Source organism: Sciurus vulgaris (assembly GCF_902686455.1).
Source record: "Sciurus vulgaris genome assembly, chromosome: 13".
NCBI classification, from domain to species: Eukaryota; Metazoa; Chordata; class Mammalia; order Rodentia; family Sciuridae; genus Sciurus; species Sciurus vulgaris.
Genome location: NC_136474.1, coordinates 42549596 through 42566724, shown reverse-complemented (window position 1 = coordinate 42566724; position 17129 = coordinate 42549596). Strand labels below are relative to the sequence as shown.

At 38.8% G+C, this 17129-nt stretch overlaps 1 protein-coding gene across 1 annotated transcript; it reads left to right on the top strand.

Annotated features, from left to right (window-relative positions):
- The first annotated feature begins 480 nt into the window (after positions 1-480).
- Positions 481-1904, top strand: LOC306643088 (protein LDOC1-like). Its single transcript, XM_079109029.1, has one exon. The coding sequence runs from the start codon at positions 817-819 to the stop codon at positions 1213-1215; it is 399 nt and encodes a 132-aa protein (XP_078965155.1). The 5' UTR covers positions 481-816; the 3' UTR covers positions 1216-1904.
- The last annotated feature ends 15225 nt before the right edge of the window (positions 1905-17129 follow it).

Genomic DNA, 17129 nt, shown 5'->3' with positions numbered 1-17129 from the left:
TTGTTTTCCTATCTGCGGTCCCTGCTCACCACCTGAAGCCTAAACTCATCTAGAAAGACTTGGCAGGCTCCCAATATTCCACTGACTTTGCGGCCCCAGCACATTTATATACCATCTGAGCGATCTTACTGACTTAGAAAATCAGTATTAACTTCACAGAATCGGGAAGTTTAAATGAGATGGGCACGTAAGGAGCACTCCGTAAACGACAGCAGTTCCTTGTGCTACTGCGCAATTTTTCTCGAGACACCCCGGTAGAGTGGGAGCCCCCCGAACAGGCTAGGGAGGCACAGAGGGCTTCGCTGGAATTTCCTCCTTGTAGCTGGGAGTCCTTGGGCAAAACAGGTGGAAACCTCCAGCAACGAACGAATTCCATAAATATTAAGACTACTACGCATCACCAGGCGCAGCCGGGAAACCGCAGCCTTACGCCGCCGCTGAAGTGCCTTTCCCTTTAAGCAGCGGTGGACCCGCCCCACGGCGGGAGATCGCCGGAAATGAAAGTATGCTGCCACGCAGTCAGATTCTTCCGCCGAGCGCGGCCCTCGCTCCGAGGGATTCGTTCCCTCGTTTCCCAAGTTTCTTTCTCTTGTTCCCGTTCGCCGCCTCCAACGCCCTCCATTCCCACTTCCCTGGCTACTAGCCCCAGAGACCTTTCCGGACCGTCCTCAAACCTAGTCCCGGTCTGGTTCCGCGAAGTACGCCTGCGCTGCCGCTAGGACACACCTCCGAGGACTGATCGGAGGACTCACTTCCGGCGACGCGGCGGCGCAGTCGGAGCCCGGCAGGGAGCTGGCCTTCCGAGGCTTAGCTGGGATGGACGCTTTGGCAGTCATGATGCAGGACCTCCTGACCCAGAACCATGCCCTGCGCAGGGAAAACAACGAGCTCATGGATCAGGTGCGGCGCCTCCTGTGCGAGAAAGCCAACCTGCTGGCCCAGGTGCGTCCGCCTACCTGTCCGGTGGTTTTTCCCGAATCGTTTAACGGCGACCCCGCTCGGCTTCCTGACTTTTTGATCCAAGCGGCATCTTACATGAACTTCTTCGAAGCCAGATTTTCGAGCGACACCCTAAAGGTGGCATTTGTAATCAGCCGCCTCACTGGGCCGGCAGAGGAGTGGGTGGTCCCTTACATTGAGAGGGAGAGCCCCATCCTGGCTCAGTACGAGGGCTTCGTGGACGCGCTGAAGCGGGCCTTCGGTAGGAATGGGTAGAAAACGGTCCAGCCGGGACTCCCCGTGTGGGTGGGAGAGCCGCGAAACCCGAGCGAACCTTGCTCGCTCCAGGAACTTGGGCCTGCTTGGCTTTGTTTTACAAATAGCTCTGGGCTTCTAGCCTTGCCTGGAAACTTGGGCGCCGCTTGTTCTCGCCATCCCCAATACCTTTGCACTTTGCAGCAAGCCAGCTACAACCCAGTTTTCTCTTCATTAAAGACACTGTAACAAGTGTAAGAAGAGCTGTAAGAAACTGAATACACAACCCAGAATCACGGCCTAGCCATCGCCCTCTCTGAAGACTGCTTCTGACCGCTTTGGAAAACAGCCAGCTTAAGACGTGGGCACTGATTTGGATAGCTCAGGCCAAGGAGGCAACTTTTAAGGGTTAGTGTGGTGACTGAATTTTAACATTTATATGTGGAACTACATAGTTTTTTCACATTTCATTTCACAGAAGCCTTACAGATGGTGCCTTTTGGTCCAAGAAGTCCAGGCACTGGACTAGTATTTACTTTAAATTTTTTTTCCTTTTTTTTCCCTCTCTCTCCATATGTATTCATATATCATACACACACACATATAATCTTAACGTAGGCCTAAGATAGTACTTGGTTTACAGAAGAAACAAAAATGATTAAGACAGGATTTATATCTTCAGGAACACCATATGTTCTGAGGAAGAAAAAGAACTTGACGTCTAGTTAGATAATGTTTTTTGTATGTATTTTATTTTTGTTTTATGAGCATTTTTACTTATCACAGTTTTAAAAAAGAAATGTCAAAAAGGCATGCAACTTAGAAGACTAGGAAGATAACCAAGTTCAGGCAATTTTGTTGTTAGTGAAGGTGGTCTGTTTCTGTTAAAGCTGTGTATTTAAAGTTGTGTGTAACTCCTAGCAAAATAATGTTGATAATAATAGGGATGGTGGAGTCTTTGAGTTGTGTCCACTTGATTTTATTCCCTTATGCTAAATGGAAGAGTTTTAGCTCCCTCTTTTTGAGTAAAAATCACTTTACATTTTGTAGCTGCAGTTTCTCTTCATTAAAGACATTACTTGACCATTAAAGTTTGGTTTGAAATTTTGTGATTCCCTTTTATGAGGCCAAAGAAGGTAAGAAAAGAAATTAGTGCACTCTTCTTAGCAAAGGGTTTCTTGAAAGCCTCTAGGGAGGAAAATCCATACAAAATAATTATAGTCTAACTTGTCTTTAACCAAATCTTGCAAAATAGTCCTCAGTGGATTAACTGTGGATGAAGAGGATAGGCTCAATGTAATAAGAAGATTCCTAACTAGGAATTCAAGAAGACATTTCCATGAGACTGTGTGGATCATCATATGACAAACCCATGAACGTTATTAGGATTGTCTTCAAGAATGCACCATTTTGAGTTACAAAGACTTTGCTCAAACTCTTTGGCCCCATGCCTAAAAATTCAGCTGGGTCTCCAAAGTTGTCCTCTGTGAGGTCCTGGTAGGCTCTAGCCCCTGCCAGCAGTCAGACAGCAGGACTCATTCCCCAGCTACTCATGTGAACCTAGGCACTGAAGTACCCTCTGTCCTCCCTGCCCTGATTCTTGCAGTCCCTACTGCAATTTTTGTCTTCAGGCATATCTTCAGGGAGTTCCAACTTACATTCCAAATTGGGAAACTAATAGATTTGGTCCCCAGTAGAGAACCAGTTGAACTTAAGTACATCTAAGAAAACTGCACAATTTTCTGGACTTTGGCTTTTCTAGCTTTACTTGGTTTATTAATCAAGTGATAATTAGGTAATTCTTAATATATTAGAGCAGTAACTCTAGACCTAAACAAGCACAATTAAAAAAAAATTTTTTTCCTTGCATTCCCCTCTTATGCAAGTCATTTGAGATTTGACTTGCTAAACAGGCTCATGTAACATTTTTATTATGAATATCTTAAATTCTTGACAATTAATTGAAGGTAACATGCTAGCAGAGTATACAACTACTTAAACTATAATCATTCATTTAAATAAAATTAAATCCTTTGTCTTTCTCAGATCCTTTTCACATGGCCTGCTACTAACAAGTCCTCTCCAGTAATTCTCAAGCTTTAGGCAATATCAGCTTCATCTGGGAACTTATTTAAAACCTCAGTTGTTTGGTATCTGTGAATTTGTATCTCTGAAATTCCTAAGTGATGCTGATAACCAAATAAGGCTACATATAAATTAGAAATAAGAAAACTACTTAATTCTCCCCAGTGCAAAGAGAAAGATGTATCTCCTCTACCCCTGCCCTGCAGCCACCATGCATAGATGTGCACACACACACACACACACACACACACACACACACACACAGGCACACTTCCTTTTGAGCATTTACTTTAGAAAACTTTTTTTCTTTTGTTCTGGGAATTGAACCCAGGGTCTTAAACGTTACAAGTAGACATGTACTGTACCAGTGATCTATGTCTCCCAGCCCCAAGTACTTTTTTTTTGTTGTTGTTGTTTTTTTAATCTGAGGTGGGTCCTCTGCTCAATTGCCTGAGCTGGCCTTGAACTCAAGATCCTCCCACCTTAGCCTCCACTAGAGTAGCTGGGATTACAGGTATGTTTTACTAGTGCCCTGCTAGAAAACTTTTAATTGTAGATCTTTCTGTGCCTGTGTTGAAATGCATGTGAATCTTTCTGAAAGCTAAATTAGCTTCTCCAGTTTTACAACCCAGGAATGTTTCCTCAAGAACCTGGTAGCCATCCCATTAAAATACAATAATCAGAGGAGGAAGTGCCACTGTCTCCAGTTTCCTAGAAAGATAGAAGCCTAACTGGTGGATACCTGACTCCAAATTGCAAATTTAACTCCTATTATAAAGAAATGAGAAATCTGTTTTTCCCTTGAACAATTATCTAACCCAGATGGTCACCAAAATTACCTAGTGAATTTAGAATGAACTCTGTGACAAATGGTGCCAGTGAGTCCTCTTAGGGACTAGCTGTATCATTTGAGAAGTATGTAATGGATTACATCTGTTCAACTATATAAAAGAGTGAGATTTCTGTTTTGGCAATCTTAGTGAATTGCCTGTAATGTGCATAACATTCTAGTCTAATGCTTATTCAATAAACAGTTTTTAAAAAAACTTTCTTTGTGTAAAGGCTTTCTGGTTTGGAAAGAGATTTTGTTTTTAATTGTATTTCTCCAACATTAGTTTAGGCCACACTTTGAAATCCACTGAACACTGTGAACAAATACAGAACTTTACATTTCCCTCTAGAATCTACCACATTGGTTTCCAGCGTATTCTTAAACAACCTGTTGAATTTTTTTCCAATATTTGCTTCTTTGATTTTTTTATTCTATTATCTCAATTTATATCATCTGTAAAATTGATTTAAACTTGTTTTCTGTTTTCCAAATCAGTAAGTTCTGGAAAGAGATTGGGAAGGTCATTTCAGCATGCAATTTACATTAATGGTCATTGAACTACTATATATCACATACTGTGATAAATGCTAGGTCTTTAGCTATGAGCAAGACCATCCTCTAGTAGCTTACAGCTGGGCAAATAAAGGCCATTGTAATACATTATACTGCAACATGCTGCAGTAGGAACACAGGAAGAGTGTGCTGGTAGCCAAAGGGGCACACCTCACCTAGGTGTCAGGGGTCAGATATGACTCCCTAGGAAAGTTGGCAAAGCTGCCATGCAAAGGAGGAAAACGGTGGTCCAGGCAAAGGAGTAGTGTTTACAAAAGCCCAGAAGTATGAGAATATGGGGTATATATAGGCAACTGCAAATACATAGGTCATTGTAGTTGGAGTAGAGGAATGGGGACGGATTGGAAAATAGGCAGAAACCAGATTGCTGGGTGTAAGTACAATTTCAACCACCTGCACATCCAATTGCACCATCATTTGGATCATGTTTTTATTTCATCTGTGTATGCTTCACCATTTAGTTAAGTTACATAAAATTGAGGTACACGAGGCATCTACCCAATCTATGTAATAATTCTACAGAAGCAAATAGGGTAGCTTGATAGGCATGTTTATAATTAAATTTATGTTGCCTCCTGGTAATCACTTTCTCAGAAAAAAATTCTCACAAATCTATAGTCCATTCTAAAAGATGCATAATTTTTTATCAACATACTGAGCTGAGGATTAAAGGAATCTTTTTATTATTTCTGGTATACCTCTGTAGCTTTTGTTTAGTTTTGCATTGTTATATTTTGTTTGTGATTTATATTACACCACTAACAGTTTCTGTCAGTGCCCCAAATGAATTCCTTTTGGACTGAAGATAGAAATACATCATTTCCAGAAATACTCCCAGTTCTCTTTATTAATATTGGACTCAGATTCTTCCTATATGTTTCCTGTTTTCCATTTTGAAGAGCATGGAAAACCGTGCAAATAATCACAACCATCAAAAAGAATTCTACCTCATAGCATCTGTTAAATCATACATTGGGCCTATCCTTTCGTCATTGAAAAACTTCTTGAAAATTTTTTGGAAACCTTAGTTCATATAAAATGCAATCCAAGCTAAACGTCAATAAGAGTAAGGGTAGGAAAAGGGGGTCCAACAACTGAGTAATGTTTCTGGACTATACACCCCAAGAAAGTCAGAATTGGGAGAAATGTTTATGATGAGAAGACACAGGCAACAGAATAATGGAAACCTTGTCCCTAGGAAAGGGTATTAGGGTTATCCAGAGAAACAGAATGAGAGATTTATTATTGGAATTAGCTCACATCATTATGAAGTCCATTATGGTCTGCTGTTTGCAAGCTGGAGAACCAGGAAAGCTGGTGGTATAATTCAGTCCCAGTCCAGTGGCCCAAGAACAAATACGAGAGCCACACTCTCTAGGAATAATGGCCCTAAGAGGTGGATTCTGAAGATTCGGAGCTACTATATCAGCTCTGAATTACCTACCTCTGTCTAAGCTGTGCACACACACTATGTGTGTGAGAGAGAAATCTTCCTCTAATACAACATGATACCTGGGACTGGGAGTTACATGTTAAAATATCTAAAAATGCAGCATTGGCTTAATGGGGACAAGCAGTAGCAGGTGCAGGCTTTGGTAATTAGAAACTAGAAAGCTGGTCATGATCATGTGGCAAAACATTGGATCACATTTTCATATGTGCCATGTCTTGGAAGGCAAATGATAGGAACATAGGATTGGCAAAATGGTAAGAAAAATCCAAAATATTCAAGTTCACTGGCTCCCTTCTCACCACTCTTTTTAATTTAATTTTTTATTCTTAAAGAGACAAACTGAGGCTAGAATAAGTCTACAGGTAGAGTTGAAAGGAAACAGCTATGCTAAGGAAGTTTTCTCTATAACTTGCAGTCTAATTTGACTAAAAGTCCTGTATTTAAGCCTTGAAAGGCTGAAGAATACAAGTGTTCTTATCCCCAAACTGAAGTTGTTATCAGTAGTGACCACCAGAAGATAAATCTATGGGGTTGGGGTTGTGGCTTAGTGGTAGAGCACTTGCCTACCATGTGTGAGGCACTAGGTTAGATCCCCAGCACTACATAAAACAAAGTAAATGTATTGTGTCCATCTACAACTAAAAGTATTTTTTTAAAAAAGAATATATGAGATTACCTCCCTGACATAATTACATGTTGTGGGGCAGGGCCCCACATGAATCTGTGGGTCATGTGATTGGTTCTTCCGGTCTTGACTCACTTGCATCCTCAGTCTAGCTCCTTGGTCTGGGCTAGACTTTCACACATCTAGGGTCATCTGCTCTACCACTAGTCCAGATGACCTTGGCTGAGACAAGTGAACCACTCAGTTTTGCTTCACTGTCTCATCCTTCAACAGACCAGCCCAGAAATGTTTCTGAGTTTAAAAGAGAGGACCAAGAAAATCAAGAATAATGTGCAAGCACTTCTCTAAGTCTCCTTGTCCTGTTTATTAATGCCCCATTGCCCAAAGCAAGTCACAGGGCCAAGCCTAAGGTCAAGGAATGGGGCAGAAGCAGTAATAGGCAGGAGGCAACTCTTACAGCCCATTGGAGTTTATGGTACATTTTCAGGAATTTGGCAAGCTGTTTGTTAGTCTTTGTTAAAAATAAAATTACACATTCATTATTAAATAAATTATATTAAAACATAAGAAAATACTTAAAATTCATTATTTCCCGGTTATTTTACTACATTTTTCTGTTGTCTATCCTCTTAAGGCTGTTGTGTATTGTACTTGCTGGAGACAGTGCATCATGTTTCAGTTGTATTTTACTAGCAGCTTAAAATCAGTCATGCTAGGAGTGTTGACACCAGATCTAGTCAAACTTTCAGATAACTGTAGCTCCAAACCAATATTCTAACTGAATTTCACGAAGGACCTGCAGCCAGAAACAGCCACCTAAGCTGCTCCTGAATTCCTGGCCCACAGGAACACTGAAATCACGCACTTATGTTCATTTTAAGCCAGGAAACTTTGAGACAAATTTTTATGCAGCAATAGATAACTGATAAGCATTATCAAGTTGATACAATATGGAAAAGTGATGACGATACATTAAGATGAGAAGGTCTTTTTGAGTCCAAGGACATGATCGAGGAGAAGGGGATGAACGGATTTGTTCTCCTGAACTTCCTTTTCCTGGTGGATATGATTAGGGGACACACTTCCTGGATTCCTGCACAGCTGGTCCTTTTATGTTCATTGTCACTCTTGAGTGTGGCTCTGTGCCAATAGCTTCAACCGCATCTGTCCTAACTCCCTTCCAGTCCATTGCTCACATTGGTCATGGCTACTTCTTTAAAAACTTGCACATTTGGTTTAACTGGGGAGAGTTGGCTATCTATTTTTAGCCTGGAATATTAGTAAGAGAAAAACAAGAAAATATTGAATATTAGTAAGAGAATCTTCACCTTGACATGGGAATGACATTGTCATTTTTATGACATATTGTGTACATCTCACATTTCTCTCACTGGACTTTGTTGTTCAAAGGCACCTCTTTGATAGGTGACCATAAATATCTACATCAAAAAATAAAGCAAGCAGGACTTCCAGTTGTTTTAAAAATGAGAAAAGATTGATGGAGATATTTCCCATCTTAAAAGGCTTCTTGAAAATGAAACAATTCATTTAAAATTATGAAAAATGCATTGGACTGACCTTTGAAGTTCAAGCTATCACAAAAAGCAGGATAATTAAAGAAGACAAGCTAAAAGCCCAAAAATGATATGAAGCTTGACTAATAAGCATGTTTAAAATAAATAATGTATTGTCATGAGTTATTGATGACTTTACATTTCATGAGGAGTGCCGAGAAAAATTTAACAAGGAATGATTTGTAAAAGGTCATCAAGAGAAAGTAAGAATGCAACCAGCTTCTTGCTTATCTTGCCACTGATTGAACTTTTAAAAAGAAAAGTAGATAAGCAGAGGGGAAAAAAAGAGAAGTGGTAATAGAGGTCTATACTTGGTGAATAGTGTCACAACAAAACTCATGTCCATTCAGCAACTGAGAATGTGACCTTGCTTGAAGTATAGGATCTTTGCAGAAGTAGTTAAGATGAAGTCATATCAAATAAGTTCCTAAATCCAATATGACTTGTGTCCTTGTAAGAGGTGAGGGTGCAGAGAGACTCAGAGACACACAGGGAAGAAAACCACGTGACCTTAAAGGCAGGGACTGAGTGATGTAACTTCAAGCCCAGGAAGCCAAATGTTGCCAGCCACCACCAGAAACTAAGACAGGCATGCATGGATTCTGGAAACGTTTCCTTACCAACACCTTGGTTTCAGCCTCCAGAATGGTAAGAGAATCTATTTCTGTTGTTTTAAATTGCAGACTTTTTGGTTTTGTTACTGCAGTCCAAGGAAACTAGTACACAGGCCAAAAAATGAAAATATTATTATATTTAATTTCAGAAAGTAAACAGTGTCTTAAAGAAAAAAGCATGGAACAATTGAAATGACAAGAACCATGATTTCTAACTCAAATATTGAAGTCAGTATTTACTTTTGCCATAATCAGTGAGCAACATATCATTGTCCTCTATTTGAATATCAATTATGTTCAATAAGTCACTATTAGAAGAGTAAGAATACTAAGAACTGGGGTTGATAAAAAGGTGAATTTTATAAATTACAGCCTCAAGTAACTTCACTTGTTAGGAAAACAGAAAACAAATAACCAAAGAATCCACTGCAATAAAAGAAGATATATTAAGTACACTTAAGCTGATCCGTAGTTAAGGACTAAAAGGGAAGACATGAATACTAATGGCTCTGAAGCATCAAGAGAGAGAATGGGATTCAGTGACTGAACAGGAAATCAAGGCACTGGGTGGGGACAGAAACAATATCTGAGATTTAGTGAGGCCAAGCTAAAGAAAACCGAGTGAGGATAAACATATTCAAACACATCTCTCTTTTAAAGATAAACTGTAACAGACTCTGGGCAACAAATGTTTCCTTTCTGCTTTGGATTTCCTGATAAATTCTCTATTCGTATCTTCCTTGTAGAATTTGGGCAGTCAGGATACTGGTCTAGTGTGGAGACAGAACTAATTATTAATGTATCAAAAGTAAAGGAGGCTTATGACCTCTGATAGCACCAAAGGATGTAGAACAAGACGTGAAAAAAAAAATGGAAAATGCAAAACAGGTTTGAAGCACATTATTTGTGAGTACAGAAGTTAATTTTTGGTTTCAAACCAATCACTCTTAATAATACACAATTCTATAATGACTAATTTAATGTAACTATAAAACTCAGACATTTTTATTATTTTCAATTAAAAAGAGTTAATGTTTAATTATCATTTACTTTAAAAGTCTAGTTTTTATTTCAAAATCAACACAGTGCATGTAATATGTAACTAATTAAAGTTGATTGCCAGATATTTGGGAAGCAACCCTATTATTGAATTAAATTGTAATTAAGTGTATATATCCTCAATTGCATAATCTTGTTACTTTAAAATATTTATTTTCATAATGCTAATTTAGATATTCTACTGTTGATCATCATTATACATTAAAATTGTATAACCATAGGAAATCATTATGAGTTTTTATGCAGGATCACATAATTCAATAAATTTGCTTTTAAAGAGCTGATGGAGGAAATTTAGATTACATAGAGGGAAATGAGAGGGAAGGGGGGGTATCAAAAATGGTGAAATGAGACAGACATCATTACCCTGTATGTACATGTATGATTACACAAATGGTATGAATCTACATCATACACAACCACAGAAATGAAAAGATGTACCCCATTTGTGTACAATGAATCAAAATGCAGCCTGTAAAAAATTAAAAAAATAATTTAAATAAATAAATAAATACCATCTAACTTCGGGAAAAGAGAGAGAGAGAGAGAGCGCTGATGGACTTCCAGTCCTACTGGATAAGGGAACCATGGTTCTATGGAGAAATGACTGATTCTAGGGATGGAGTAGAGAATAGACAAAATGAGCCTAGAGCATATTGTACTTCCAAAAAGTAAGAACGTACTAAAAAAGTAAATAATTAATTAAAAGATGAAACATGTCAAAGAGACTTGGGAGATATCCTGAAAAGATTTACAATGGACAAACCTAGAGAAATTTGAATGACAAAACAGAGGTTGTAGTTTGGATCATAACCCACAGACTATAATAAATACCTGTGAGTTCATACTCCTATCAATCAATGATCAAGTAAGTGAATTAAAAGTGAGAATAAACAAATCTATATAAAAATGTTCCAAATAATATATGTAGATTCTCCACTTTCAAGGGAGTGGAGCTTCTTTCCCTGTTCTTTGTGTGTTTACTGTGCATGGTGATTTGCTTCCAAAGTGTACTGTGTACGAACATTGAGGGGAATGTAACCACAATGAGGAAACCTGGCCAGCATACCCTCACCTGGTAGTCATTATCAGTGATGAGCTGTAGTGGTAACCTGTGTCCTTGGTGGTATGTGACGAGAATGGCATTTCACCTCAGTTGTCTTCCCCAGTTGTGGTTTGGATATGAGACATCCCCCCAAAATCTGTGTTAATGCAGGAAAGTTAGGAGGTGAAATGATTGGATTGTGAGAGCTGTAATCAGCTCCATCGTAGTAACTGTAGGTAGGTGGGACATGGCTGGAGGAGGTGGGTCACTGGGGACATGCCCTGGAAGGGTTCATCTTCTCTAAGGCCCCTTCCCAGTTCCCTGCTTCTCCACAATGAGATAATCAGGGTTCCTCTTCCATGCCCTTCCACCATGATGTCCTGCCTCACCTTGGGCCCAGAGCAATAAAGTTGGCCCACCATGAACTAAACCTCTGAAACCAAGGACCAAAATAAAAATGTCCTCCTTTAAGTTGTTCTTGATGGGTATTTGGGGTATAGTGAGAAAAAGCTAACTAGTACATCCCCCAAATGCACAGCCCCAGTGTAACCATAAGAAAAATATCAGACAAGCCAAATGTGAGGAACATTCAAAATACAGGACAGTGATCTTGGAGACAAGAAACAATGTGAGCCCTAATGTTGGCCTAGCTTATAGCAGTTTCTAGCTTATAGAAACTTATAGAGTTTCCAGTGGTATAGCAGGGAGGGAGAGCCCAAGCAAAACCTGGCTGTCCCCTGAGTTAAGAATCTGCAGAGATTGGCGCAATCACTTTGGAAAGCAGTGTGGCGATTCCTCAGAAAACTTGGAATGGAACCACCATTTGACCCAGTTATCCCACTCCTCGGTTTATACCCAAAGGAGTTAAAATCAGCATACTACAGTGATGCAGGCACATCAATGTTTACAGCAGTTCAATTCATGATAGCTAAACTATGGAACCAATCTAGGTGATCTTCAACAAATGAACGGATAAAGAAAATATGGTACATATACATAATAGAATATTACTCAGCTTTAAAGAAGAATGAAATTATGGCATTTGCAGGTAAATAGGTGGAACTAGAGAATATCATGCTAAGTGACATAAGCCAATCCCCCCCAAAAAACAAAGGTCAAATGTGTTCTCTGGTAAGCAGATGCTGATCCATAGTGGGGGATGGGTAGGAAAGAATGACAGAACTTTGGATTATGCAGTGAGGGAAGGGGTGGGGCAGTGGGGATGGGAAGGACAGTGGAATGAGACAGACATTATTACGCTATATACATGTATGAAAAAAAATTTAAAAAAGAAGAATCTGCAGAGGTCAAGGCAGCTGGAATTCATGGGGCAGAGAACAAGAGAGGATAGAGCTATGCAGACAGTAAGCCCTGGACACCTACAGAGGGATCCCATGAGAACTTTATCTGCATAATGTGAGTGAAGAAACAGTGGAGGCAAAAAGAAGCAAGAAGAACCATCCTTAGATCTCATAGAAGGTGAGGGATAGTGTTTACTCCCACCACCAGGGTGGAAGGAGCTCCTGACACATGGTCATGGAGGATAATCCACAGAAGATTACTGCCTTTTAGAAGGGCTGTATTAGCCCCACAGTAAGGTCTGTCCTCGGCCACGTACCAAAGCTCTAAGTCAAGCCTTAAAAAGAACAAACGTTTTTAAACAAAGTAACTGCATCCCAAACCAAAAGATCAAACTGCTTTTAAAGAAATTACATATCAGAGCAAAGTTCAAAATAGATCAGAAATATTGAACAAGGTCATTCCAAAATGCTTTAAATCAAACCTCCCCCCAACAAAAAACTACTTCTAAGAAGCAGGAAAATATGGCCCATCACAATTTAAAAAAAAAAAATTTTTTTTAAATAAACAGACCTAGGAATGACCCAGATGAGACCCAGATGACAGCACTAATAGACAAGATGTTCTAAACCCTACTATAAATCTACTCCTTGTGTTCACAAAAGTGGAGAAGAACTTAAACATGACAAAGAAACAAAGGAAAAATATGCCAAAGACCCAAATCCAACTTCTAGAAAGAAAAATTATAATATCTGAGCTGAAAAATCCACTAAATAGAATCACCAACAAACTAGACATTAAAAAACCAGGTAAGCGAACTTGAAGATGCAGTAATAGAAGCTACACAAAATGAAACCAGAAGGGAAACACTGAAAAAGTAGGTTAAACTGGGAAAGAGCATGAAGCAGACTAACATTTGTGTGATGGGAATTGCAGAATGAGAGAAGAGAAATGGAAGCCAAAAACTTGTGACAGCATATTATGAAGAACTCTTAAAAGCTAAGTAAAATACACAATTCGAATAACAACAAAACAACTGATTTGAACTGATTCTTTACTAAGGAAGGATGATATACAGACAACCCAGAAGAACATGAAGAGATGCTCAAAATCTTTAGTCAGTCATTAAGGAACTTCAAATTAAATCCACTACACACAATACCATAATGGCAAAAATTAAAAAGATTGACCATCCTTAGTATTGGCATAGATACAGGGCAATTAGAACACTCATGCAATGTTGATTGAGATTTAAATGATATGACTTTAGAAAATAACTTGACAGTTTTTTAAAAAATTAAACATATACTTACCATGCAGTACAACCAACCCAGTCTTAAGTAGGAAAAATGGAAGCATATGTCCAGGCATACAGGCTGGCACACAAATATCATAAGAGTTTTGTTTGCAATAAAACTTTTAGGAATGATAAAAAGGCTCATTTTTTAAAAATCATAAGGTCATGATATATATATATATATGTATATTACATATATATACACACAATGTATGTCATAATATATGTATTTATAGGTCATATTTTAATCAGTGTGATATATATCATGACACTATGATATATATATATATATCTCACATATATGTCAAAAGTTATCAATTTATGTATTTTAATTGCATGCAGCTTCTTGGGGGAAAACAAAACAAAACAAAACATGGTAATCATATGATTTTTGATGACCACTAAGGTTCCCACCCCTGGTATATATGTCCAATATAATCCCTACCCTTTGAGTGTGGTCAGGAACTGTGACTACAAAAAGACATCATGCTTGTGATTAGGTTCCTTTATATGGAGGCAGTGAAAGGACAATACAGAGGTAATTAAGGCCCCAAATCAGTTGACTATGGATTAAATCTAAGGGGAAATCTTCCTGTGGGCCTGACCTAATCAGGTGAGCCATATTCATAACTCAGCCAATATCTGAGTTATTTCCTTCAAAACTTTGCAGACAAACCTAGAGTACCTCTTGTCACCTGTTGTGGCTGATAAGAAGTTTGTTGCAGTTTGTCATTTCTTTATATGTAATTTGTTTTCATCTCTGTTAGATTTTAAGAATTGCTTTTTATTCTTAATATTCTGTGGGAAGTGGTGACAGAGGATGGGAGCGCAGTCACTGAGATTGGGGGTCTCTGATGACCTCCTAGCTGTGGCATGCCTGGTGCCTGGGAATATTTCTGTGCAAGGACACAGGATGCCTAGCTGTTTTGGCAATGCCCTGCATGAGGAAGCTCTCTGTGCAAGAGTCCTCTCAGCTCAGACCTTGATCTCAGGCATATAGCTCCTGGGAATAGAGGAATTCTTATGTTAGACAACCACAATGTTTCACTAGCTCTGCTTCTCCTGAGCCTGCCTGATTTATAGTAACTCTTATCAATGGACTTTGAGAACTACACAAAAGCTCCTAACATTGCACTTTGCAACTGTGGATTGCAACTGCCAAAAAGCTACATAGATGTCCTAGTTTCTGTAACTTTCTGAATACAAAGAATGATGCTTGAATGTTGTTTCTTTAACCTGATAATAAGAATGTATAAATAAAGATTGTTGGCATAACTCTTTAGATCTGCTTCTCCGTCACAGAGCAGCATTCCACCTGATCCCAGTTTGTCTTCAAAATCTGTCATTGTGAGTCTTTATTTTTCTAATCCCTCTTTGCCCCTTGCTGGAACTGTAAGTTTGGCTTAGCTGGATGCAGCAATATTCTAGTGTGGATGCTTTATTTTTCTTGCCTCTAGAGTGAGCATTTGATAGGAGGACTCATGTCTTTATTTAATTCATGAATGTTGCTTCTTCATTATACTTTTCATTTCATTCTTATAGAACTTCTGTCAGATATGTGTGTACTGGCTTTTCAATCTGTTTTCTACATTTTATACTCTTCCCAGTATCACTCTTCGTTCTCTTAACTCTATCTCTGTGAGCAACATTCCTGGTGAATTACTAAAGAATTCTTGGATAGGCAGAATTAATATTGTCAAAATGGCCATACTACCAAAAGTGCTATACAGATTCAATGCAATTCCAATTAAAATCCCAATGATGTACCTTACAGAAATAGAGCAAGCAATTATGAAATTCATCTGGAAGAATAAAAAAACCCAGAATAGCTAAAGCAATCCTCAGTAGAAAGAGTGAAGCAGGGGGTATCGCAACACCAGATCTTCAACTCTATTACAAAGCAATAGTAACAAAAACGGCATGGTATTGGTACCAAAATAGACAGGTAGATCAATGGTACAGAATAGAGGACATGGACACAAACCCAAATAAATACAATTTTCTCATACTAGACAAAGGGGCCAAAAATATGCACTGGAGAAAAGATAGCCTCTTCAACAAATGGTACTGGGAAAACTGGAAATCCATAGGCAACAGAATGAAACTAAACCCTTATCTCTCACCCTGCACAAAAATCAACTCACATGGATCAAGGACCTCGGAATCAGACCAGAGACCCTGCATCTTATAGAAGAAAAAGTAGGTCCAAACCTTCAACTTGTTGGATTAGGATCAGACTTCCTTAACAAGACTCCCATAGCACAAGAAATAAAAGCTAGAATCAACCACTGGGATAGATTCAAACTAAAAAGCTTTCTCTCAGCAAAGGAAACTATCAGCAATGTGAAGAGAGAGCCTACAGAGTGGGAGAATATCTTTGCCACTCATACTTCAGATAGAGCGCTAATTTCCAGAATCTATAAAGAACTCAAAAAACTCTACACCAAGAATACAAATAATCGAATCAACAAATGGGCTAAGGAAATGAACAGACACTTCACAGAAGAAGATCTACAAGCAATCAACAAACATATGGAAAAATGTTCAACATCTCTAGTAATAAGAGAAATGCAAATCAAAAGTACCCTAAGATTTCATCTCACCCCAATTAGAATGGCGATTATCAAGAACACAAGCAACAATAGGTGTTGGCGAGGATGTGGGAAAAAAGGTACATTGCTGGTGGGGTTGCAAATTAGTGTAGCCACTCTTGAAAGCAGTATGGAGATGCCTCAGAAAGCTTGGAATGGAACCGCCATTTGACCCAGCTATCCTACTCCTTGGCCTATACCCAAAGGACTTAAAAACTGCATACTACAGAGATACAGCCACATCAATGTTCATAGCTGCTCAATTCACCATAGCCAGATTGTGGAACCAACCTAGATGCCCTTCAGTTGATGAATGGATAAAGAAACTGTAGCATATATATACAATGGAATATTACTCCGCCATGAAGAATGATAAAATTATGGCATTTGCAGGCAAATGGATGAAACTGGAGGATATCATGCTAAGTGAGATAAGCCAATCTCAAAAAACTAAAGGACGAATGATCTCACTGATAAGCAGATGAGGACATATAAGGGGGGGTCTCAGGGGTTAACATTACGGTTAGGGTTAGGTTTAGGGTTAGGGATAAGGAGGGTGGTAAGAATGGAGGAAGGAAGGACTGTATAGAGGGAAAAGAGGAGTGGGAGGGGTGGGGGAAGGGAAAAAATAACAGAATGAATCAAACAATATTGCCCTATGTAAATTTATGATTTTTAATTAAAATAAATAAATAAATAAATAAAAAGAATTCTTCCCATTCACTAATTTTGTCTTCATTCATGTCCAGACTACCATTTATATCATCTGCATTAGTTCAGTTTTCATATATATTTGTATCCTATTGCTGTGTAAAAAACTACTACAAATTAATAGTCTATATCAATGTACATTGATTATTATGGTTTTGGAGTTTTGAAGGAAATAAC